The 25,554-nt window shown below is 35.4% G+C and overlaps 4 protein-coding genes, 1 long non-coding RNA gene and 1 pseudogene across 9 annotated transcripts; 4 read left to right on the forward strand and 2 right to left on the reverse strand.

Moving 5' to 3' along the window:
• Positions 1-25: 25 nt before the first annotated feature.
• LOC122395076 lies at positions 26-3,148 on the reverse strand. 4 transcript variants are annotated; one of them, XM_043392389.1, is made up of 6 exons: positions 3,036-3,148; positions 1,792-2,131; positions 1,501-1,718; positions 1,229-1,423; positions 792-1,067; positions 26-719 (listed from the first exon to the last, which is right to left on the reverse strand). In XM_043392389.1, the coding sequence occupies exons 2-6, from the start codon at positions 1,937-1,939 to the stop codon at positions 42-44; spliced, it is 1,515 nt and encodes a 504-aa protein (XP_043248324.1). In that variant the 5' UTR covers positions 1,940-2,131; positions 3,036-3,148; the 3' UTR covers positions 26-41. The 4 variants fall into 4 exon arrangements, with proteins under 4 accessions (XP_043248324.1, XP_043248323.1, XP_043248321.1 ...); XM_043392388.1 differs by having other exon boundaries at positions 26-1,067; positions 1,501-1,715; XM_043392386.1 differs by having other exon boundaries at positions 26-1,067.
• A 2,981-nt stretch (positions 3,149-6,129) lies between these two features.
• Positions 6,130-7,862, forward strand: LOC122395304 (annotated as a pseudogene).
• Positions 7,863-8,256: 394 nt separating this feature from the next.
• On the reverse strand, positions 8,257-9,077 carry LOC122395244. Its single transcript, XR_006258964.1, has 3 exons — positions 8,924-9,077; positions 8,372-8,854; positions 8,257-8,301 (listed from the first exon to the last, which is right to left on the reverse strand). It is a non-coding gene; the product is annotated as an uncharacterized LOC122395244 (long non-coding RNA).
• Positions 9,078-12,236: 3,159 nt separating this feature from the next.
• LOC122395149 lies at positions 12,237-15,620 on the forward strand. 2 transcript variants are annotated; one of them, XM_043392519.1, is made up of 8 exons: positions 12,237-12,642; positions 13,013-13,221; positions 13,305-13,566; positions 13,656-13,778; positions 13,872-14,033; positions 14,121-14,315; positions 14,382-14,575; positions 14,640-15,620. In XM_043392519.1, exons 2-8 carry the CDS (start codon positions 13,028-13,030, stop codon positions 14,803-14,805), a joined length of 1,296 nt encoding a protein of 431 aa, XP_043248454.1. In that variant the 5' UTR covers positions 12,237-12,642; positions 13,013-13,027; the 3' UTR covers positions 14,806-15,620. The 2 variants fall into 2 exon arrangements, with proteins under 2 accessions (XP_043248454.1, XP_043248455.1); XM_043392520.1 differs by lacking the exon at positions 12,237-12,642 and adding an exon at positions 12,671-12,793.
• A 167-nt stretch (positions 15,621-15,787) lies between these two features.
• Positions 15,788-18,630, forward strand: LOC122395218 (mitochondrial-processing peptidase subunit beta-like). Its single transcript, XM_043392634.1, has 8 exons — positions 15,788-16,458; positions 16,818-16,989; positions 17,064-17,220; positions 17,313-17,527; positions 17,592-17,735; positions 17,976-18,121; positions 18,198-18,401; positions 18,469-18,630. Exons 1-8 carry the CDS (start codon positions 16,171-16,173, stop codon positions 18,607-18,609), a joined length of 1,467 nt encoding a protein of 488 aa, XP_043248569.1. The 5' UTR covers positions 15,788-16,170; the 3' UTR covers positions 18,610-18,630.
• A 661-nt stretch (positions 18,631-19,291) lies between these two features.
• Positions 19,292-24,919, forward strand: LOC122395023 (inner nuclear membrane protein Man1). Its single transcript, XM_043392298.1, has 11 exons — positions 19,292-19,914; positions 20,182-20,861; positions 20,945-21,044; positions 21,115-21,317; positions 22,135-22,349; positions 22,422-22,550; positions 22,638-22,767; positions 23,183-23,456; positions 23,537-23,758; positions 23,833-24,017; positions 24,088-24,919. The coding sequence occupies exons 1-11, from the start codon at positions 19,748-19,750 to the stop codon at positions 24,213-24,215; spliced, it is 2,433 nt and encodes an 810-aa protein (XP_043248233.1). The 5' UTR covers positions 19,292-19,747; the 3' UTR covers positions 24,216-24,919.
• The last annotated feature ends 635 nt before the right edge of the window (positions 24,920-25,554 follow it).

Below are 25,554 nucleotides of genomic sequence, written 5' to 3' on the forward strand. Positions count from 1 at the left end.
GTTGTCCACTGCAGTGAGTCCATGAGTATTCTCGAATTCAGTCAGGCAAAGCTGTAAGGATCAATGGTTTTGCTAGAACAAGGTTGAACGTCGTCGGGGGGCGGTTGCCATTGGCCAGACCACATGGCAGTGCGTGCCATAGACATCTCCGCCTTCTCGATACTGTTGCTGGACGTGCACTCCATCTCCCAATGAAAACCATTTTGAGTCACTTGCATCGAACTGGATTCGTTCACGCCACAATAGCCCTGTGCGTTACTGTTCACTGGCATTTGAGAACTTTTGTTTCGAACTTGCATGCCCCTGTTCTCTGTACCGAGCCAAGGCCGCGACTGATCCACCGATTGCAGTGGCAGTTTTCGCGGTACCCGTCTAGTTTTATTATCGTCCGTGACGTGACCACTATCAGTTTTGGTGCTTATTAAATTCTCGTCGCCCGTTGAACTGTTATCACCGTCCCTTCTTCGTCTTCTTCTCCTCCTCTCGATGTCCATGTCGTCTCTTTGAGCATCCTCGGTCTCCTCGGAAGGTAAAAAATGCTGCCTCGCAGAAGCCCAATGATCCTTTCTATTAACACCTTGTTTATACTTTGTATGATTATCGTTACCATGATGACCGTTGTTTGTGTTCGTATCACTGTCCGCGTTCTGTTTCTTTGTCTGTTGATTTTTCACGACCCACGAAGTGGGCCTCTTCGGGCTACGCTCTTTGAGGGTGACCTGTAATAACATGATTGTCAGCGACGATTTAAATCCGTTCGTAGGCGGTCGTGGATAGTAGAAACCACTTACCCCGGAAGAGGAAGAATTATCAACAGGTTTGTAAAGTTGCGTCGGCGTGTGACTACGACTGTCTGGACTCCTACAACTAGAGCCGCTGCGACCGTGTATCCATGAAAGTAGGAATGCTAAAGCAGCACACGACAGACCGAGTGCTGCGGCAGCGGACAACTGAGAACGTGTACGTTTTGGCACCCAGCCTCCGCTGTGGTATTCCCATATAGACCATGCTAACAACGCACTACTCAAGGCATAAGATATGCCTATACCAGTGAATACCCAAGCATTCTATAAGAGGTGGATTCTATCAGGTATATCAGTTAAGATACAAGATTGCTAATAGTACATGTTAAACAATTGTATATTAGTCCCGGAACTAAAAAACTTTGGTTCCGGAACCAAATACTATCCCCAGTATTGATAAAATATGCGTATCGTCGACTACTTACCAATTTAGCCCAATTCAGAGGAAAGATATAGACAACGTGCGAAATATCAAGGAAGAGGAGCAACGCGGTGACCAAAAAACAGAAAACGGCTACAAAGATCATGAAACGCAGCCGCCCGACTAAAGGCAACATAAATAAGCTGACCTTGGCAGTGCCGGAGCTGCATAATGTTGCCAAACAGGCTGCGGACGATATCTGTGAAAGAAAATTTACTTCATTATTGTTCCAAAGATCGTTGATAGGTTGAATCGTAAAGATACAGCATTACTTACAAGTAACAAGAGTCTAACGACTCCAATAGCTGTTTTAAGATGTCCCTGTATATCGCAATAAAGAACCAAGTGGCTTGCTCGCGGCCAAGCCAAGGGTTTAAAGGAAGAGCCATGGCCGTAATGACCATGATAATTAGCATGAGAATCCCATGAATGGACCCCTGGTGAATCCAGCTCCAAAGGTTGGGAGCTAATTTGCCCCCCTGTCCTACTGCCTGCTATTAATACAATATCAAACAATGTACACGTTCATAGTTTGTTTAACAAAAGGACTGAACTTGTCCCTCGTACCGATTTCGAAATCCTGAATGTCTTCGGGTCTAGAATACGCAGAAGGTGGTAGTTCCAGGTCACGAATCTCTTCTAAGAGAAGCACCTCTATCTCGTCGGCTGCATATAAGTCCGAGACCGAGTGGAGATGATGCCGAGTCTCGTTCATTACTTAGGCACACTCGATTGTTTACTCCTTCCTGCCTGCCGACAATCTTCTCTATTTGCTCCACTATTAACCACCGTTCATTACTCATCGAGCTTAGTAGTCGCTCCATTTGTTCGTTGGCCATTGTGCGCACATACTGTGTGCCATCTCTGTTCCTGCAAGCAATATCGCCCCACCACCTTCACCCGACACCTACGGGGATCAATTTAACGTTCTCTAACGACAATACAACGTATAATCGATTATAAACAAGCGTTTAATAACGCGACGACGATACACAAGAACAGGGAATAAATTTTTAAATCAAACAACCAAACACAATTGTAAATAAAAATAATTTATTTTGCGCAATAATATAACAATAACAAAGCAATAAATTAAAGAGAATTTAGTAAAATAGGTAATAAAACAATCGTATAAAATTCTTCGTAAACTTTGTTCAACAAAGAAACGAAAAGGAATATTTTGCAACACGACCACGATAATAAAACAATATAAATTCGAAAAATTATAGAAAATATAAAGTAATATGTATAGATAACTACACAATTGATATTTAACCTATTTCACATGTATGTAATATACATTTGTAGATATAAAGTTCATTGTATAAAAGATTGGAATTACTTTTTATCAATACTAACATAAATTTTCTACTATATGTACGTCTGAAAACATTTATTCACAACCATACTATTATCTTAAAATACGTGTATATAAATGAATGTATAACGAACAAAATTAAAGTACTGATATTACAAACATAAATTATAAATAAACTGTAATTAATTATTTACAGAATATATCATTTCTCGATTCGAAGAAGGTCGAACACAAAAGAAGTAAAAGTAACGAGAAATATTGAAGCAACCTGTCTGTTCTGATCCGTTCAATTCAACGTGTCGTTCAATACAAAATGCATAAAATACATGTGAAAGGAATTAGAACCGTATTCTATAGTTACTTGTGTTTTTCCGACGAAAGTATTTGTTAATTCTAAATCCACATGTGGTTGCATGTGACATCCATCGGAATGTATGTACTAAGTGCAGTAATAAGTAAAATCACAAACTCCTCAAAAACGACCGACACATACCTCGAATTTCTTTTCGTTGAACACGACACGTAGATCACATTTTTCCGAAATTTTTCATAATAAATTCGGTGACTGTCTAAGGAATAGCCGCCATTGCCTTTTTGCTGTTTTTGTCCATGGCTACATTCATCACGGCGACTCGGAAACAATAGATGGAACAACTTACCTACCCCTTCTGACGAACGCTTTTCGATCGGATCACTAGAGTGCTTCGAACAAAAGCTAGCGCTGATTGGATGAGAGTATTGGCGCTAGTTAATAGATATGATCAGTAATACGAAATAAAATTAAAGAATTATTATTTGAAATAATGGAATACTTAGCAAATAAATCGTTTGAAAATAATTTTCATAGTCTTATTTGATAAACTATTTTCAAACAATTTACTTCAGAAATTCAGAAATTCATTATCGAAAATAATAATTTATAAATATTTGCTTGAAATTTCATGCGTATGTTTAAAACGTTATAACTTTTGAACGGATTGGAGGATTTTAATGTTTCAAAATGCAAACAACGCGTATTTTGGTGAAGAATATGTAGACATTCTAGAAATATTCGAAAAGTTGTTCGTTAACGTCGTAAAATGACAAATTGCTCAGAAAAATTGTCAATTTCCAAACGATCATAACTTTTACAATAGTAAAACTTATCTCATTGAAATTTTTTCTAGAAGTCGAGCTGATGAATACCTAGAATAAAAGTATTAGACAACATTTCATTTTGATTTAGATTAAAAATCAAATTTATATTGTTTTAAATTCGCAGCCATTAGCTCGGTGTTACCCATAATGAAGAAGTTGTTCTTGAAAGGTAACACCGATTACCAGGTCTCACCACGAGGAGGTTGCTGCGAGTGGAGACCCAAAGTGAGATCGATGGAACAAAGTTCGATCGACCTTCCTTTTTACACACTAGATTACGCAAAAAAAAAGATGCCAAGTAATTACTGTTCTAAAACAAAGGAGGAAGCTAAATTGTGGGAGACGCGACACGACGAAACGCGACACAATACTGCACAGTGCAGTAGGAGCATGAGGTGCGACACGTACCGAATAGCGGGTCAAAAGGGGCAGCTCGTTACCTCTTAGCAAGTCCAATTGAAGGGGAGGAGAATCGACGCACCAGACACGGGTTCCCCATTTCTCCAACGCGTCCTGCTGGGAGCCCGTAGGACCCAACCCGGGACGTCTTACACAGGAGAGAGATCCTGAGTCGGGGCTACCGCAGACAGGAACAGGTCCCCTCTACGGCCGATGACTCTTTCCCTAGAATTGTCTCACCAGAGGACGGCAACCGACCCTTCGAACCATCTAAACGGCCGATCACTTGCTTTCTACATTAAAGCAGCGGTGACCGGAGAAACGAGACTGGAAAAGAAGCTATTAATGAATTCATTACTTGGCAATCTACGCAGTAAATAAAATAATATACAATGTAAATTGAAAATTAACGTCGTAGGTGGAATTAATGAGATTAAGGAATTGAAATAAACATAGGAATGAATAAGAAAGGAAAAAGAAATATTCGACGTTAATTTTTACACTCGCGCCGCGCCTTAAATTTAATGCCCTTACGTGCAGATGAATCCGAAGTCCTCTATCTAAAAATTGACCTGAATAAAAACTAAAATAAAAATTAGTAGTTATACACAAATTAGAATTAATTATGTGAACAAATATAGGGACAAATATAAATATAGGGACAAATACAAATATACAACCAAGAGCAGGATAATTAAAAAAATAACAACCCCACGATGAAAGACAATGAGGAACAAAATGATTTGAAAAATCACAACCCAACGAAGTAAAGAATGAAGAAGAAAATAATTCGAAAAATAACAACCCATCGATGTCGAAAATAAAGAACAGAATAATTGGAAAAATTTCTACCCAACGATGTAATATATGTAGATAAAAGCTGAAAAAAAAACAATTGAATGAATTATTGGAGAGAGGAACACAACAACGAAATATTACATCCCTATATATAAATAGAAAACACAATAATGGTATTAATTATATGAATATAAATATATGTATGTATATACCAATCGGCGACACCAATCGGCGACACCAGTCAGCATCGCAGAATCAGAGAATCTGAAACAGAAAGAAAAACGCGTGACAGTACCCCCGGCGGTTCCAGGAGTACTGAAAAGAGTTACCCAGCTGTGTCCACTTTTATGCAGTCAAGCCAAAGTATCAACGAGCCAATCAGCAGCCAGTCCGCTGGGGGCGACACTCCGATAGGGCGACACTTGCTTCACCTAAGTTGATAAAAGACCCCCCTGTGGCCCTCGCGCGGGAGTTATCTCCCAACCACCAAGCAAGACGGACCGTATCGAGATGAAGAATTTAATTGAAGATTTACATTCGATCAAAATCGAAGATGGCGGCCAAGAAGATGTTTCACGAGCAGCGGCCAAGGGACAAAACCGGTCTTTTTAAAGACCAAGAAAATCTCATTTGTGGGAACAACTTATGCAATGAACTGAACAACTTTTATATTTAACAACTCAGAGACTTTTTACATCTCTGTTTTGGAACAACTTTTATATTTAACAACTCAGAGACACTTTACATCTCTGTTTTGTAACAACTTTTATATTTAACAATTCAGAGACACTTTACATCACTGTTTTGTAACAACTTTTATATTTAACAACTCAGAGACACTTTACATCTCTGTTATGGAACAAGTTATGCAATGAAACTGAACATGGTATATTTGCCTATACATATAGGAAGGAAATTCGTCGTTAGTATTGTCGCCCGTCAATGCACTTAATTATACAAGATCAGTATACTATCTAATTTTATTTTTTATTATACCGGTTTGTAATATCGTAAAGATCAATGCAAAAACATTATGCACAGCTCTTGTATTTCTTTGAGTTATCCAAGTAGTCAAAGTATAATATTTAACAAACTTTTGATTCAAATAAAATAACGAATAACACAAAATTTGAGTACCTGTTACATGCAACCTATGTATAAATGCATAATAACTAATATTGATATACGCATAACGAACTTAGTTTGTGATATGAAACATTAAGAAAAGTGTAAATTAATAAATAGGTTTCAAAATGGGTATTCCAGGTTTAATAACTTTCATAAACAATCGTTCAGATCGTTATTTGGAATATTTCGAGCCACGTCATATGTATTTAGTTATTTAGCTGTCAAATATATAATTCGTACAAGTGCAATTGTGTTTTTGGCGGTGATTACGATAAATACGCTCAACGAGTGTCGGATTTTTTTGACGATTTGATAAAGTGCAATGCAGTACCATTAGTTTTGATCGATGGCGGTTGCGAGGATAAGAAACTGCAAACAGTTATATCTAGAACTAGAGAAAAGGTTCGTACAGCATCATCTTATTCTCCGATCTGTCAACAGAAAATGAAATTTTTTCCTTTACATATTTAGGAAGTTTTCAAAGATGTTACGAGAAAGAAGAATATTCGTCATGTGCAATGCTTATTCGAAGCTGATAATGCTATAGCTACTGTAGCAAGGATATTGAATTGTCCTGTATCGAGTTATGATTCAGATTTTTATGTGTTTGGGACATTGCACATACCATTTGATACATTGGACAATTACACGGTGAAAAGTTCAACTGGAAATGGTTACACGAAACGTTGTAAAATTTATAAAGTTGAACACTTATTAAATTCTTATAGAGGTTTTAGTCAATCTACACTGCCATTAGCTGCAATATTACTAGGCAATGATTATGTAAAACGTGGTACATTTAGAAACTTCATTCGTTATTTAAAGTTTCGACGAATAACAAGAAAAAGGTAAAGTAATCGACAGTATTGTATAGAAGCAACTTTACAATGGTTGAGCGGATTTTACATCTTGAACAAAGCAGTCATTGGAATACTATGTAGATCACCTAAAACCGTAAGACAAAAAATGGCTATACAAATGCATCTACAGAAATACTTGCTTACTTCCATTGGGGGTTTCACAGGAATATGCAGCTCGTGCCACAACACATTCCATAAACAGAATTTTTAAATTTGATGCAGATGTTAATAGTCTAATGTACATGGAAGAAACTGATAAAAATGGAGACTTTGAATCATCCGAAGAAGAAGAAGAAGAGGAAGAAAACGAAGTTGAAATATTAGACATGCTTAAAGGGGTCAGAATCTGCTACCACTAATGCACTAGCTAATGTACCTAATTTGTTTGTAGATGAATTTCTTATGGGCAATTATCCTGCATATTTTATGGATTTGTTGGTTCGACGTTTATACATTTGTCCTGTACAAATAGAGGATTATTCCTATCCATTGAGCAATGTAATAAGTTTAAAAATTATTAGAGTTATATATGCATTTCTGCAATCAGGAATGAATAGAAGGAGAGGTTTTATGAAATACATGATGAGAGACTGCAATAAAAAGCTTAAATGTTACGAACCAGAAGGCACTGACACTAAATTTTCTTTCCCATTACTGTCCTTATCTAATCTTAGAGAAGTACCATTAACGAGTCCAGGATTAAAAAATAATGTACAAACATGCGTCATTGATTTGTCATTACCATTTGAATTTAAATTCAAGTTATATAGACACAAATATATAAGCAAAGCTCATAATGAATGAAAAATTGACACGTAAATACACGTTTCAAGACCCCCTGATCATGTTTGACATAAAACAATACTTTGAAATTAAATCGTTTGAATATAGTTTATCAAGTAAGACTTTCGAAATTATTTTCAAACGATTTATTTTCTAATTGTTCTACTATTTCAAATAATAATTTTTTGATCTTATAGCAAAGAATGTTTACTTAATATCAATTCAATAAATTCAATTTGTATTTGTACATTTTTCGCCTATATAGGCAAATATACCATGTTCAGTTTTATTACATAAGTTGTTCCAAAACAGAGATGTAAAAAGTCTCTGATTTGTTAAATAGAAAAGTTGTTCCAAAACAGAGATGTAAAAAGTCTCTGAGTTGTTAAATATAAAAGTTGTTCAGTTTAGTGGTTCCCACAAATGAGATTTTCTTGGTCTTTAAAAAGACCGGTTTGTCCTTTGGCCGCTGCTCGTGAACCATCATCTTTGGCCATCTTCGATTTTGATTGAATGGAAATCTTCAATTAAATTCTTCATCTCGATACGGTCCGTCTTGCTTGGTGGTTGGGAGATAACTCCCGCGCGAGGGCCACAAGGTCAGAATTTAAAAATTCTGTTTATGGAATGTGTTGTGGCACGAGCTGCATATTCCTGTGAAACCCCCAATGGAAGTAAGCAAGTATTTCTGTAGATGCATTTGTATAGCCATTTTTTGTCTTACGGTTTTAGGTGATCTACATAGTATTCCAATGACTGCTTTGTTCAAGATGTAAAATCCGCTCAACCATTGTAAAGTTGCTTCTATACAATACTGTCGATTACTTTACCTTTTTCTTGTTATTCGTCGAAACTTTAAATAACGAATGAAGTTTCTAAATGTACCACGTTTTACATAATCATTGCCTAGTAATATTGCAGCTAATGGCAGTGTAGATTGACTAAAACCTCTATAAGAATTTAATAAGTGTTCAACTTTATAAATTTTACAACGTTTCGTGTAACCATTTCCAGTTGAACTTTTCACCGTGTAATTGTCCAATGTATCAAATGGTATGTGCAATGTCCCAAACACATAAAAATCTGAATCATAACTCGATACAGGACAATTCAATATCCTTGCTACAGTAGCTATAGCATTATCAGCTTCGAATAAGCATTGCACATGACGAATATTCTTCTTTCTCGTAACATCTTTGAAAACTTCCTAAATATGTAAAGGAAAAAATTTCATTTTCTGTTGACAGATCGGAGAATAAGATGATGCTGTACGAACCTTTTCTCTAGTTCTAGATATAACTGTTTGCAGTTTCTTATCCTCGCAACCGCCATCGATCAAAACTAATGGTACTGCATTGCACTTTATCAAATCGTCAAAAAAATCCGACACTCGTTGAGCGTATTTATCGTAATCACCGCCAAAAACACAATTGCACTTGTACGAATTATATATTTGACAGCTAAATAACTAAATACATATGACGTGGCTCGAAATATTCCAAATAACGATCTGAACGATTGTTTATGAAAGTTATTAAACCTGGAATACCCATTTTGAAACCTATTTATTAATTTACACTTTTCTTAATGTTTCATATCACAAACTAAGTTCGTTATGCGTATATCAATATTAGTTATTATGCATTTATACATAGGTTGCATGTAACAGGTACTCAAATTTTGTGTTATTCGTTATTTTATTTGAATCAAAAGTTTGTTAAATATTATACTTTGACTACTTGGATAACTCAAAGAAATACAAGAGCTGTGCATAATGTTTTTGCATTGATCTTTACGATATTACAAACCGGTATAATAAAAAATAAAATTAGATAGTATACTGATCTTGTATAATTAAGTGCATTGACGGGCGACAATACTAACGACGAATTTCCTTCCTATATGTATAGGCAAATATACCATGTTCAGTTTCATTGCATAACTTGTTCCATAACAGAGATGTAAAGTGTCTCTGAGTTGTTAAATATAAAAGTTGTTACAAAACAGTGATGTAAAGTGTCTCTGAATTGTTAAATATAAAAGTTGTTACAAAACAGTGATGTAAAGTGTCTCTGAATTGTTAAATATAAAAGTTGTTACAAAACAGAGATGTAAAGTGTCTCTGAGTTGTTAAATATAAAAGTTGTTCCAAAACAGAGATGTAAAAAGTCTCTGAGTTGTTAAATATAAAAGTTGTTCAGTTCATTGCATAAGTTGTTCCCACAAATGAGATTTTCTTGGTCTTTAAAAAGACCGGTTTTGTCCCTTGGCCGCTGCTCGTGAAACATCTTCTTGGCCGCCATCTTCGATTTTGATCGAATGTAAATCTTCAATTAAATTCTTCATCTCGATACGGTCCGTCTTGCTTGGTGGTTGGGAGATAACTCCCGCGCGAGGGCCACAGGGGGGTCTTTTATCAACTTAGGTGAAGCAAGTGTCGCCCTATCGGAGTGTCGCCCCCAGCGGACTGGCTGCTGATTGGCTCGTTGATACTTTGGCTTGACTGCATAAAAGTGGACACAGCTGGGTAACTCTTTTCAGTACTCCTGGAACCGCCGGGGGTACTGTCACGCGTTTTTCTTTCTGTTTCAGATTCTCTGATTCTGCGATGCTGACTGGTGTCGCCGATTGGTGTCGCCGATTGGTATATACATACATATATTTATATTCATATAATTAATACCATTATTGTGTTTTCTATTTATATATAGGGATGTAATATTTCGTTGTTGTGTTCCTCTCTCCAATAATTCATTCAATTGTTTTTTTTTCAGCTTTTATCTACATATATTACATCGTTGGGTAGAAATTTTTCCAATTATTCTGTTCTTTATTTTCGACATCGATGGGTTGTTATTTTTCGAATTATTTTCTTCTTCATTCTTTACTTCGTTGGGTTGTGATTTTTCAAATCATTTTGTTCCTCATTGTCTTTCATCGTGGGGTTGTTATTTTTTTAATTATCCTGCTCATGGTTGTATATTTGTATTTACCCCTATATTTATATTTGCCCCTATATTTGTTCACATAATTAATTCTAATTTGTGTATAACTACTAATTTTTATTTTAGTTTTTATTCAGGTCAATTTTTAGATAGAGGACTTCGGATTCATCTGCACGTAAGGGCATTAAATTTAAGGCGCGGCGCGAGTGTAAAAATTAACGTCGAATATTTCTTTTTCCTTTCTTATTCATTCCTATGTTTATTTCAATTCCTTAATCTCATTAATTCCACCTACGACGTTAATTTTCAATTTACATTGTATATTATTTTATTTACTGCGTAGATTGCCAAGTAATGAATTCATTAATAGCTTCTTTTCCAGTCTCGTTTCTCCGGTCACCGCTGCTTTAATGTAGAAAGCAAGTGATCGGCCGTTTAGATGGTTCGAAGGGTCGGTTGCCGTCCTCTGGTGAGACAATTCTAGGGAAAGAGTCATCGGCCGTAGAGGGGACCTGTTCCTGTCTGCGGTAGCCCCGACTCAGGATCTCTCTCCTGTGTAAGACGTCCCGGGTTGGGTCCTACGGGCTCCCAGCAGGACGCGTTGGAGAAATGGGGAACCCGTGTCTGGTGCGTCGATTCTCCTCCCCTTCAATTGGACTTGCTAAGAGGTAACGAGCTGCCCCTTTTGACCCGCTATTCGGTACGTGTCGCACCTCATGCTCCTACTGCACTGTGCAGTATTGTGTCGCGTTTCGTCGTGTCGCGTCTCCCACAATTTAGCTTCCTCCTTTGTTTTAGAACAGTAATTACTTGGCATCTTTTTTTTTGCGTAATCTAGTGTGTAAAAAGGAAGGTCGATCGAACTTTGTTCCATCGATCTCACTTTGGGTCTCCACTCGCAGCAACCTCCTCGTGGTGAGACCTGGTAATCGGTGTTACCTTTCAAGAACAACTTCTTCATTATGGGTAACACCGAGCTAATGGCTGCGAATTTAAAACAATATAAATTTGATTTTTAATCTAAATCAAAATGAAATGTTGTCTAATACTTTTATTCTAGGTATTCATCAGCTCGACTTCTAGAAAAAATTTCAATGAGATAAGTTTTACTATTGTAAAAGTTATGATCGTTTGGAAATTGACAATTTTTCTGAGCAATTTGTCATTTTACGACGTTAACGAACAACTTTTCGAATATTTCTAGAATGTCTACATATTCTTCACCAAAATACGCGTTGTTTGCATTTTGAAACATTAAAATCCTCCAATCCGTTCAAAAGTTATAACGTTTTAAACATACGCATGAAATTTCAAGCAAATATTTATAAATTATTATTTTCGATAATGAATTTCTGAATTTCTGAAGTAAATTGTTTGAAAATAGTTTATCAAATAAGACTATGAAAATTATTTTCAAACGATTTATTTGCTAAGTATTCCATTATTTCAAATAATAATTCTTTAATTTTATTTCGTATTACTGATCATATCTATTAACTAGCGCCAATACTCTCAGCCAATCAGCGCTACCTTCAAGAAGTTCTATTAAAACCATGCTAGATATCCCTCAACCACCAAGCAAGACGGACCGTATCGAGCGTACAAACATACAAGTCTCGCGATCGAGCCAAGCGATTGGTACGGTTACTCGTATTGCATTCATTGACTCCAGCAGCACAAGACTGAAAGCTTTAGTATTCAGAGATTTAAGTTCGATTAGAAAAGTAGTGTCGTCAGTTTATGTACGTTCTCACGAAGAATTATATATAAATTTGTAGCTGTATCAAGCGTGATTCTTGTTAGTACACGAAGGATGTAATGGTCAGACGATACTCACGTTCAATAGAAATAATTATAACTGATTACAACATTGATGCTATCGTACACAATAGAGGGGACGCTCCACTCGCGCTCTTTGCGTTGTAAATTTTGACGCGAGCGTCCCTCGAGCACTAGTGGAAATCACGTTTTATGTTGAAAAAATTAAATTTTAAGAGAATAGTTCATCGAATATAACAATACATGGTTGTGATATTAAAAAATTAGCCAGGTAAGCGCCAAAGATACAGTGACAAAATGTCGTCGTAAGGTTATGTTGTTACTTGTTGATTTTTGTCAACAGTATGATAAATTTCGTGATCTGTCAGGAGAAAATCTTTATTACGCTACTCGACTAAAATGCCGAAGTAAACCTTTATAATGTACGTTTTGTTCGTCGTGATATTATCAAATCGGTGCTTAAACTTCGACGAATATTAATTCGTTGTTGTCTTTTGAAAGTTGATAGTGATACAAAATTACCATTTTTTCCGTACGTTTCGTAGTAAATTACAATACGAATGAAATTGTTTCTGTTTATCGAAATGTCATGCTTCGGAATATTATGTTTGGTTTGATGAGAAACGAATTATTTTGTACAGGTATAAAAGACAAAAATGAAAATGAAACGCAGCAGATCATTGTCCCCGAAGCCTTCGAGCAGTGAGGATGATATGAAACGCATAAAACTTGGAGAAAATGCGGAAATAAATGATATAATATTGCATCCGCATCTATTAGATTTTTCGGACGATGTTTTGCTAAATATATTCAAATATTTGAGTCCTCAAGATCTTATGGTAGTAAGCTTGTAAGTTTGAAATGAAACAGAGACCTAACTTTTCTTCTATAGATGAACGTTGATAAATGAAAATGTAATATATATGTTATTAGGTGTTGCCAACGATTAGGTCAAGTAGCACAGGATAAAACTGTATGGAGAAAAGTAGATTTCCGTGGGTCGCCTATATCATCGAACGACTTAAAGAAGTATATAAAATTCCTTCAACCAATGACAACAAGTCTTGCTATTCGTGGCTGTTTGCATTCTGAAGTAGAACCAGGACTTAGTCCTTACTTGTTCAATTCAATTAAAAATGTATGTACTCAGCTTAAAGAGTTAATTATCGAAAAATATTATATCGACGGAGATAAGGCAAGTTTAATCATTTAATTATGTTTATATAAACAAAGATATATCGAAGCTATATTGAGATTAATAAATTGTACTTTTTGTACTCGCAGATTCAAATATCAGATTTTCCTTGTACTACCGAAAAACTATCGTTGGAGGGCTGTAAAATGGGTTATTTGCGTAGCGACAAGTCATATTTTTTCAAAATGAATTTCCACATGCCTAATCTAACAGTAAGAAATTTCAATTTATGACTGATTATTTTTTATGTGCTGCTTATTGTTTATATTTAATTATATAGTTTTTAACATCGGCAAATTTTTCAGTGCTTGATTTTAAGCGATTGTTCGTGGTTTAGTCCACATTCGCTGCTGGTTATCAGTAAAATGCCAAAATTAAAAGAGTTGAGATTAAATTCGTGTCGTCGTTTGGGTGAATGCGTCGCTTACACGAGTTTAGCGACAAGATTTGGATTCAAAACATTGGAGGTAATTTCGTACATTTCTATTGCTATAATTTTTACTTAACAACGACTGTATAGAAATATTAAACGAATTTTCGTTTAAATGTTTCAGATTCTCGATTTGCGAGATACGGCGCTCGGTGACAGTGAAGTTGGATGTTTTATTTGTATCAAAACATTGACACACCTCTATCTAGAATGTCCTTCGCACTGGCAAAATGGGGAATCAGCAAATCAGGAGCCGCAATCTCTGACCAGAGAATCGTTGATAAATCCACCCGTGCACGAAGATGGTCAGCTTTCAGTGGTGAGCGTACCGGCAATATGCAATATCAAAATCGTATCGTAACGATACATTCCTTTTGTCTTTTAGTTCTGGCTAGAGATTGGACTTCGTTGGGAAACTTCTTCGTTCGAACGTCACAAAATAACAGACAGAACAATTTGCGCCCTTGGAAGCGAAACATGCGACCGCAGAATAATCAATACTTCGTTAGAAGGATCTCTGTTCCTTGAAGTAGACAGACGAGTATTTAACACACCGCGTTTGAAAACATTGGTTGTCAGGTACGATCGAACGTAGCGCAAGTCCTCGACACACGATTAACGCTAAATATTTTAATCGTTTCAGAAATTATCCATATGTTACGAATTCGAGCCTCGAACATTTAGCTTTAAATGCTCCCAGTCTCGAATATCTCGACGTGACCGGTACTTCCGTGACAAGGCAAGGCGTTGAAATTTTCAAGGGTCAGAAAGCAAATGTCAAGATAGTCTCATCGTTTGACGAGACATAGTTATAAAGGACTATAATAAATCGTGAATTTAGCATGGTTTGAATATACATTTAACGCATATTTGAACATTAAGAAGCCATCGTTTGAAAGGTACGAGGTCGTTACGAAAGGCTTCGATAACATGATACTTCTACAGTTAAACGTATGTTCCCCGCCGATGGCGGACGAACTAAAGAATTAGAGGTAAACCATTTTTTACTTTCACTAAGTAATTAATACGAAAGGAAACTGCGATTTATAAAGTAATATTTGCAATGTATATCCTAACTTTACTACCCTTTCGTGAACTGTGTTCAATGTATTTATTCGCAAGCGTTTATGGTTCAATTTTATTGTAAATACGTATTTGTGTGCAATTTAGTAACGTATTAAATTTTACGTCAATACCCAGTAGTATAAAAGAAAAATAAGTATACTAGATATACTAGTAGCACTGATTCAGTACTTCTGAATCCTTCGGTAACAAAGTGAAGTTATAGAGATGCATGCAATGCTTCAAATAAATTATTGGAGGACAGACATTAATATGATAAATAATATTAATAATAACCGGAAAGAGATTAATTGTAGATACAACAAAAGATGTTTCTTTCATTTGCTATTTCACATTTTATTTCCCGTGTACACGAGATTCGTTTTAACTTAAAAAATCTCACCTTTTTTTTTTTTGTTTTTTAAAGCTATCGTTAAACTAAGGTTACTTAAATGTTGAAAATATCTATAGACAAGTATATCTGGAAAAACGATTAGTTAAGCAGTTTCGATATTAATGTGTGTTCAGATTAACACTAGAAAGTCTATTCTTAGTTACTTTTATGCAGAAATTAATTTATACAAGGATGAAAACGGTGTATCATAAAATATTATTTTACTAATTTTTCGTGCTGTAGAAAATCATTCCATTACTTTTCCATATTGTTAATGACTACGTCGTATTGTAATAAAACTTCTACTTCATTAAACATACGAAATATCTGTTTTTGTTTAAAACACGTTATTTTGCTGTACGTAATATCAACTGATATTCCAGCACTAGAGATATTATATTTATAACTTTTAATGGTTTTTTGTAAGTTTTGATTCATTTTTCTTTTTAAATTAAATTTAAAAAATTATCGAACAGTGTCAGATAAATGACAGATTGAAAAACGGAAATGGCATTTTGGATTTTCGATTGTTATTGTTTTTGTGCGTATCCAATATGAATAGTGCGGGTTATTTACTTAATTGTTAATTTAATATAAAAAAAATGGTAGCGGTCTTTAAAAATTTGTGCCATGTACAAAGTAATATTGTGTTTTGCGTTAAAAGGGTATGTACTATTTAATTCTCCTGAATCAATTGTAACTGAACGTTAATTCAAAGATGTTGATTGAATTTGTTTTTAAGGCGTACGTCTCTATCTCGAATAGTTGTTGCAAAACGTTTCAAAGCTGCGAGAGTGGTTTTAGAAAAATGACCACAGACTTAGATATATGTTCAAATGTGGAGAATTCGATAGAAAGTTGTACTCTGGTCAACGGTATGCATCTTGTATGTGAATATAGAAATTCTTACACAACTACGTTAGGATGCTTCGTTCCAACAGGCGCGATGCATGAAATGCCCGAAGAACGTGGCAGCACACTGTTCTTGGAACATTTACTTTTCAGGGTAAGACGAGGAGTATGTAATAAAACCATGATAAATATGTAATGTTTGTCTTATCAATGTTTTTATAAACATAGAGACGCGACAAAGCATCCGCTATATTTTGTAAAAGAATTTCGTGAAACTATTAGTTGGACAAATTTTATTCGCGAATAACGAATCGAAATTTTTTAGTTCACTCAGTGATCTAACTTAAATTGTAACTTTTTCATTGAAAATCTTTATTCGTTATTCGTGAATAATATTTGTTCATCTTTGGGAATTATGTAACATCAAGTTTATAATTTTCTAAAATTGACATATTATTTATAAAAATGATACGTTTGTTAAGGCTTAGCGTTAAATACTTTCGCTTGATGTAGAGAACAAGAAACAGGAATCAAGATCAACTAGAAAAAGCGTTGGAAGAAATTGGCGGAAGAGTCAGTGCTATTGCTATGAGGCATATGTTTCTTTTTTATGGAACCGTACCATCGTCCGAAGTAAATAAGCTCGTACAATTTTTCGCGGATGTAATATTAAATGGTACTATATGTAAGTCGAGTAAAGTAGAATTTCTGTAAATTGTACATTGTACATGCACATTGTATATTACTTGGACATCTCAGGCAATCAAGATGTCGAAAGAGAAAAGATCATAATTTTAGAGGAACTTTTTAAAATGGAATCGGACAAAGAACAAGTTACAATGGATTATTTGCCTAGCATCGCGTACCACGGTACCGCGCTTGGTAATAGTATATATCCAAAAACTGACGAAATAAAGTGAGTATCAAAAATCGAAACATCGTTGCGAACGTAATCGTGGAAAGTTACTCATTTTAGTTCATTTCTTAATTATAATATAAAATTCTTAGACAATTTCGTACAGAAAACTTAATCGAATTTCGAGATCGTTTGTTCGATACATCTTTTCTAACACTGGTCTGCAGTGGACCCGTTTGTCTAAATAAATTAGAAGAAATTGTTTCCAAGCATTTTGCTTGCAAAACAGGAGATAGTAACGATTCGTTGCCAGAACATTACGACAAAATACAATCTTGTACAGAACTGCTCGAGTATAGATTCTCAGGTGAACGAAATTAAAAGCAACAGAATTTTCTCGGTAATTAACCGTTCTAAGTAAAATATTATAGGTGCGGAATTACGATTAAGAAATGACGATGAGGAATTAGGGTATGTAGCAGTAGGACTCGAAGGACCAAGTTACGAAGACACTGAAGCTCATTTTGCACTTACTGTAGCTAAAGAAATTGTAGGTTCCTGGAGTAAGAAATGTAGTAAGTAAATATTCTGTTGTTTAAGAAGGAATTTGATTGAAGGGGAGACTAAGAGGCCTCTGTGTTTAAAAAATTAGTTTTGATTCGCTAATATTTTTGCAATAAATTGAATCGAGAATAGTTAGGTGGTTCTGTACCCCCGTGCCATTTAGCTCTGGGGGGGGATGATAAACTGCTTTGTAACAGAGATTATAAAAATCGTGACTCTTGTAGCGTTCCAATAGTAAAATTTATTTTTAGGTGGAGCAAATCATAATGCACCGTATATCGCACACTGTGCATTCAATACAGATTTGTGTTACATGTATAAATCATTCTTTCACGAGTGGGCACAGTCTACCAGTATTTGGGGATGTTATTTCGTTTGTAAGAAATTAAGTCTCGAGGTATACTTTGACAAGTTAAAAGGTTTCGCTGCTTGGTTCCTGACAATTACTTTCATTATTAAAAACATTTCCATAGGACATGATTCATGTAGTGCAACAAGAATGGATGAGATTGTGCACAACGATTACTCGAAAAGAAGTATCACGTGCTATAAATCAATGTAAGACAAAAGAATTAATGTTATTGAGCGATCCGCAAAGTCGTTTTCTTGATATTGTTAAGAATGTCTTTAGGTACGGATATTATGTACCGATTCAGCAAAGAATCATAGAGTACGAGGTAAAAAATTTGATCGATCGATTTCGAATGCTTGGTAAAGGATAATTAACTGTTACGCTTATTACAGAAAATAACAGCGGATACAATAAGAAATGTTTCGCAGAGCTACATTTATGATCAAAGTCCAGCGCTTATAGCTCTCGGCCGTATTGAAAATTTGCCAGATTATTGTAACGTCAGAAGTGCAATGTATTTATTACGATATTGAGATTCAATTGTATGCTTAGTAATTAAATAAATGATTCACAATTAGTAGATAACATTAAAAGAGATTCAGGGCCTTGATAGCGAAAGTAAAATCAAATCAAACTTGAAATTAAACAATGTTTGAAGAAAAAGTAATTATAAATGATATGCTACAAAATATTAATTATTTAATTTCGTTTATCCGGTAAATCTATCGAGAAATTTCTTTTTGTACATTTTTTACAAGGCAGAGTCGAAAAGAACTTTTAAAGTAATAACGCATAAACTGCATACGATAAAAGAGTAAGAAAGGGAAAGACAACGCTGAAAATAAAAATAGTTTTCTACAATTCCTAATCGCGAAACAAAATTTATATGCAACCCAATTAAATCCTTCAAAAACATACCATATTACGAACATACTCAATATTTCTACTGGACTGCACGTTTGTAACAGTGATTTTTATTTATAGCATTGTTACTTCTCTTTTCAAGAATAAAAGCTCGCGTAATTCGATTGCATGTGCGTTCTATAATTAGCGTATGAGCATTGACATTGCTCAAGCACATTCCAAAATGCCGTTCCAAAAATCACAAATCGATGATGCGTACGCTGAGAATTTTGATGAACAGAGCGATTTGAATATATTTCTTTTCAGTACCGTAAATGTGAATATTTATTAATTTAATGCGGCGACAGACCAACCAATTGAATAATCGCCGCGCGTTCGTTATCGAATTGTTTTTAAATAAATGGTCGAATAAAAATGGTAACGACAGGGTAGTCGGTATTCCACGAACCAGTTGGATTATCTCGATTAACCCTATTCCATGACTATGGGTGACAGGGTTGAGTGGCGTAAAATGGTGTGGACAAGTATGCGCGCGATCGCGACCGTTAGAAAATTGCGCCATTTTTTAGTTCTAACCAAGATTATTTTCTGAGCGGTGCGCGTTGCGTTAAGCGTTTATGACATCGTGAACGGCGGCACGTGGTAAAACCGACGGCGGTTGCGAATATACGGGGAAAACGATCGACACACGTACGAGAATTTTAATTACGCGTTGTAGGAGTGCCTAGCGGGAGTTTCGCGCACGAGGGAACTTTTTTACCGGGTGTCTTTTTGAGAAGAGTGCATTTTTTTTTTTCTGTAAACAAAATGTCGGTGGATACTCTGTGCGATTCGGAATTACGTAGTAAATTGATGGAGTATGGATATCCAGTGGGACCTGTGACACAAACGACCAGAAAAATTCTCGTGAAAAAGCTGAAAAATTTGATGGAAACCCGTGGCGGTACAGGGTCACGACATTCTTTGGCTGCAAGGTACGTTTCAGTAGTTGCATCCACACGATTTTCAAACATTCGTTATTCGTACGAATTTTGTTGAATTCTCGCCATGCCCAAAGATTTCAGATTTTTACATTTACCACCACTATTTTTGTTTACTTCGATCAACAGATTTCTCGTGGTTCGAAATCCTCCGTTTACAGATTATTCTTTTATGTATATTACATTGAACGCTACTTTTGTACAGAACTGAAAATTTATATGGTGAAGTTTCTTTTTTATCGTTAATGTTTTATGTACCAGATATAGTAGCGAGGACACAGACGATGATACAAGTTCGACAACCAGTAAAAAGAAAAAGGCGGCCATAAATGCCAGACGACAAACTTTGGCTAACCCGATGCCTCCACCACCTACGGTTCTGGCATCTTCGGACACGAGCGTATCAAAAAATCCGATCAAAGACAAAACTTCTCACTCTGAATTCAAGGATCCTGTAGTGCCTGATTACGACGGCCCTTCGTCCTTCACAAATCGTACACTGACGAAAACGATGCAGAAGAAATATGTGAAAATTAATAAAACGATGAATATGAACGACGGTTTAGAAACTGGTTCGGATTCGGATGTTGTCGAGGAAACGAGCAGAAGTTACTCTCCATCCAAATATCTGTCCAGCATTGGGAAGTCTCACGATGCTAGAACATACGAACGTGATATACCCGATCAGGAACAAATTTCAAAACCGTACGAACCCAAGTCAAGATCCGTTCATACGATAAAGGACAACAAATACGAGTCCCCTTTCGATCTGAGTATTTCTCCTATACAGTCCATGAAAGACGATGCCTGTACAAAGGACAACTTTAATCAAAGAGACATTTTGGCAAATTACGAAACTCCGTTTTTATCAGAATTTACCAGGAGACTTAGTTCACGGTCGTCAATAAATTTACCATCTACCTCTTTATCCAGTTCAAAAAGTAAGTTTCGATCAATTTAATTAAAAAGTGTTAATACATAATATATGGTAGTATATATTAATAATTTGTTTTACGTGTTTCAGGTTCGTCTTTGCGCCATTTATCGAACACACCGGATTTAAAAGAGAAGGATTCGAACGGCCACTTTTCGTCTCTAAGATCACTGTATTTATCAAGTCCAAGGTTTGTATAAAATTTCTTCGAAATAGGTACATAGATTAGCGTGATGTACGTGAATGTTGTTTGGTTCAAGGCATTTAACATCGTCGATTGATAGACCTCGAGAAACAAATAGGACATTTAAGCCGTCGACTACGAGTAGAGAAGATATGCGCAACAACCAGAACATGGTGTCCATAATTTTGGTAGTGGTACTCGCCTTATTTTTTGGAATTCTTGCTGTTATATACATGGGGCTCGGTGGAAAAACAGAAACTTTTCCATCCTTTTCAACGGGTAGGTATTCAGAATTGTAATATTACTTAAGTAAGCTATACAAAAAGAGAGAGATATTTAAACAAGTACAACGGAAATGATATATTTTAGCTAAAAATTTGTGGGAAAGCTTTTCTAATGAATTTATTAATATTAATGCTAAGTATCATCATGGCTATCAGTCTTTTAATGTAACGGAATAAAAATGATAACGCTGAACGTGTAGGAAGTAGTAAAACAGAAATTTGTACACTGTTAATAATTAAGACCTTTTAAAGACCCAGGGTTTATAATTTGAATTTAATTAAGATTATTGTGCAAAATCGTACTTTTGTATTCTGTGTTTCATTGTTCCATTGCACGAAATATGTTCATCACATTGCACGATATTGTATTGAAGTTATTAGAATTATAGAAAATATACTGCAATATCAGAGATTAGTTTAATAACTTTGATAATAATGTCGCTAAATAATCGCTTATATCGGAGTTTCTATTACTTTTTAAAAATTGAGATGTGTAATCAGTCTCGTAACAATCTATCCAAAATATGTATCGTTTTTTTTTAACGTGTATAATAAAATAATAAGCATTAATGATGTATTAATTTTGATATTTTATTTCCTTTCCCAATTGTTATGATTTTATCCTGCATTCTATCGTTTCGATCAAGATTGTTAAACAATTTATCTATTCTACGTAGATTCTGTGCATATTCGACTAAATAATATACAGTATGGTTCTCGTTTAGAAAAGTTAAAATATTACTTTGGTTAAAAATTTACTGTTATTGTATGAACATTGATAATCGATACTAGTATTGCATTTCAATTTATAGATAGCAACATACCACTATGCTTTCTCGGAGCCAACCTTGAAGCGCCTGGAGTTAATTGCGTAATGAAAGAAAATGTAGATTCCGTGCTGCAGCTGTTAAAGCGGCTACAACCGATTTTAACGAAAAAGGCCGTGTCTATGATATGCGACAATTCCAGCGAAACTCCTTACCTGACTGATTCCGAAATCATGCAAATGTTCACGAATACTAAAGTGGTACGTTGAACCAATTACAACATCGAAAATTTATGTATCGCTACTATGGGTACCGTTCAATTATTTTTACAGAGAAGCTTGGAGGTGAAGGAGGATTTGCAAAATGCACAGTTACTCGTCATAAAGAATCCCAAGTGGGGTATTTCTCTCGTAGATATAAGCGACGATAACGGACCGCCCGGCGAAGTATTGGATTCCTTGGTATTGTAAAAGATAGTTTATTCGATCGCCTACCATCGACAATCTGTATAAATTAAGGGGGAAAAAAACGTATCCGTTTTCTTGCAGGACAAATTGTTTTCCACCCGTTTGAACGGAAAAGTTGGAATGGTGATCATGGATCCGGAATTGCCGATGCAATGTCTTATTAAAAACAAGCTTTTCACCATATTCTCCTCACTTCTAATTGTGTCACTTGGTAAATTTTTTACCGACTTATTATGGGAAGAGATTTGTTGAAAATGTAACGACTAGGTTTTACCAATGCAACAGTGTTCTTATATTAAAGCATTGCGTTCTGTTATAAATATCTTTGGTACTTTGATGGTGTAATTATGTCGCATTAGTAAATTATTTCTCTGTCGCTACAATAGTGTCTGTTATGCGATTTTCTTGTGCATGTATAGTGTTGAATCGAGGGTGTTCCAATTGTAGCGATACAAAAAAATATTTTCCAGTTACATTTAATTTTTTTTTTTTTGTACCTCTAATCACTTTAGAGAACTTGGTCTTCTCTAGTTACGTGGAACACCTTCTATATATACATATATTATATCAATATTGTAATAATGTAAAAAGTGTCGTATTTAAATAATATTGCAATATATTCTCAGGCCTCCTAGCAGTTATAGGAATCCAGAAATTGTTCGTTTGGTATATAAAGTACAAGAAAAGCACAGAGGGAGAAGTGTTTAAGCTCGTTAGCGAGATAATTAACATGGTCGAGATGCATCATCAAAATGCCGGCGTGGCAACGCCTGGCGGTATGCAGGAGAGCTTTCTAGCTATAAATCATGTACGCGACAATTTGATACCGCCGAGGGATCGTAAAAAGATGGCCGGACTGTGGGAGAAGGCTGTCAAGTTTTTGGACGAGAACGAATCCAGGTGATAGAACGTACAAGCATGAGATCTCGTGTTTCCGTGTACCAGAATGATAACAAAAAAACGAAACGTCCGTTTTCCAGAATTCGAAGGGAAGTGCAACAGGTCGCTGGCGAAGAATTTCACGTATGGCGCTGGTTGCCCAACAACAGCCTGAACAAATCGAACACGCAGAATTTTGTACCGACCAAAAAGTCGAAAGTGTGGCAGGGCCAAGCGTTCGAAACAATGGAAGGTTCGGTGAACAGTCTGACCTGCTCGCCAACGCCGTGCTTGAAGATAAGGCATATGTTCGATGCTGATGTGTAAGTGTTTCAATCGGTTTTCCTTATTTGTGTTATCTTTGATGCGAGTTAATAATCTGTTCGCGTTTGTTTAGAGAAATCGAGGACGATTGGGAGACGAAGGTTCAGGATGCTATCCTGGAGAAATGCGGAGAAGGTGTGAAGGTACTCCATATCCGTGTAGACCGTGGTAGCCGGGAAGGTTGCGTTTATATGAAGTGTATGTCGCAAGAAGACGCGGGTAAAGCTTACAGGGCTTTGCATGGTTGTTGGTTCGATGGTAAATATTTAACAGTTATTATCGGAGTAATACTGCAAGCACTGTTCGATGAATATCGATGTTCTTCCAGGTCACTTAGTAACCGTGAAGTACCTGAGATTGGAAAGATATCACGAAAGATTTCCAGACGCACGACGCTGTACGATACCTTTGAAACCAAGTAATAATCAACGATTATCTATGCAGGCGGACTATTAGAGATGCCATTTTGGATGTAAACTGACAAAATACCTCTTTGCTTGTGTATATACGAATAGCAAGCAGAATTAGAATTTTTGCCGCTGAATGATCGTTCGCGGGCCAGAATTCGCGGGGATAACTTCTATTTTTTGCTCTGGAGGAGAGTAGAACTTCATACTATGAACGCGGAAATATAGAATCCGGGGTGACATGTAGTTGTGTGATAACATTCTAAGAATTGAAGAGGCAGAGACTTTTTATAAGCATTTTCATTTCGATTTTGTAATGTGTACATTATTATTATGTTCTATCGACTTTTTTTAAGGAAAAAAAAGGGAAAAAAAAAAGGAATAAAAGAAACTCGCAAAGACTCGACAAAATACATTATTTATGGAACTACTGTGACGTAAGTGTAAGGACATTGTTTCAATGCTGCATTTTATGAAGTTTCCAAGTAGCAATATACAAGTCAAATAATATGCATATCCAAATTTCTATATTGTAATATATTCATTTATTTGTGCGTCGAAGGGAAGTGTTTTGTTTCATTATTTAAATACTTAACTCCAAATGCTACGGGATAGTAGCTTTGACAGAAATAGTTAATAATCCTTTTCTATTTTTTAATATTTAATAAACGAAGATCTGTTTTTTTAACGATTGTTTTGTTCAGAATTTCATGAAATGTGCTAAGAAGATCCAAGTGTAAAGTGTAAAACTACAAATACCGATGAAATTTAATGTTACGCAGGTGTTTTATTGTAATCTATAACGATAGTTCGTATTTGAATTTAGTAACTATAGTTAATATTTTAGGTAATAAATTAATGACATATTATATGTTTTATAGACAAAGAATACAAAAAAAAAGAAAAAAAAAAATTAATCTTGAACATTTAAAGTATTGACTAATTTTATTCATAATTTTATTTATTATATTTCAGTACGTACACGAGTATTGTGAAATACAGTTCATTTTATATTTTGTAGTTTTCAGCGTTTAGTACTTTCTTTTACGCACAGTGAAAATTGCGTATATTGCTACTTAAAATAATGAATAAAATAAATTTTTGTATTTTTGTGTACTCTGATAATTTTTTATATTCCAAACACACATTGTACAATACCGTTGACAACAGTTTCCAAACATGTTCTTAGAAACAAACGAACAATGAAAATATTCTTTTTCCGTATTTGTTGTCGCACAATTTTCAACAATAATATATAAATTTCTCACGAAACAACGAAACATGCAATACAAATCAAAGCGAACAGAAATTGATACCTTGTTTGACACGCCTGAAAAAAAGACTCGTTAATCTGTTCAAAAAAATGCTGCAGCCTTTTTTTTTTAAAT

This window comes from Colletes gigas, unplaced genomic scaffold (genome assembly GCF_013123115.1).
Source record: "Colletes gigas isolate AHSC1104 unplaced genomic scaffold, ASM1312311v1 Colletes_gigas_Sc00005, whole genome shotgun sequence".
Lineage (NCBI taxonomy): Eukaryota > Metazoa > Arthropoda > Insecta > Hymenoptera > Colletidae > Colletes > Colletes gigas.

Coding starts and splice junctions, on each gene's coding strand:
- LOC122395076 (XM_043392386.1), bottom strand. CDS start 1,939: ATGAACGAGACTCGGCATCATCTCCACTCGGTCTCGGACTTATATGCA. Junction 1,424..1,500: donor TCGTTAGACTCTTGTTACTT/GTAAGTAATGCT, acceptor TTTCTTTCACAG/ATATCGTCCGCAGCCTGTTT. Junction 1,068..1,228: donor CTCTGAATTGGGCTAAATTG/GTAAGTAGTCGA, acceptor CACCTCTTATAG/AATGCTTGGGTATTCACTGG.
- LOC122395149 (XM_043392519.1), top strand. CDS start 13,028: ATGAAAATGAAACGCAGCAGATCATTGTCCCCGAAGCCTTCGAGCAGT. Junction 13,222..13,304: donor GATCTTATGGTAGTAAGCTT/GTAAGTTTGAAA, acceptor ATATGTTATTAG/GTGTTGCCAACGATTAGGTC. Junction 13,779..13,871: donor TCCACATGCCTAATCTAACA/GTAAGAAATTTC, acceptor CAAATTTTTCAG/TGCTTGATTTTAAGCGATTG.
- LOC122395218 (XM_043392634.1), top strand. CDS start 16,171: ATGTTGATTGAATTTGTTTTTAAGGCGTACGTCTCTATCTCGAATAGT. Junction 17,528..17,591: donor GCTCGAGTATAGATTCTCAG/GTGAACGAAATT, acceptor AAAATATTATAG/GTGCGGAATTACGATTAAGA. Junction 18,402..18,468: donor AAAGAATCATAGAGTACGAG/GTAAAAAATTTG, acceptor CGCTTATTACAG/AAAATAACAGCGGATACAAT.
- LOC122395023 (XM_043392298.1), top strand. CDS start 19,748: ATGTCGGTGGATACTCTGTGCGATTCGGAATTACGTAGTAAATTGATG. Junction 21,318..22,134: donor TTTTCCATCCTTTTCAACGG/GTAGGTATTCAG, acceptor TTCAATTTATAG/ATAGCAACATACCACTATGC. Junction 22,551..22,637: donor GCGAAGTATTGGATTCCTTG/GTATTGTAAAAG, acceptor GTTTTCTTGCAG/GACAAATTGTTTTCCACCCG.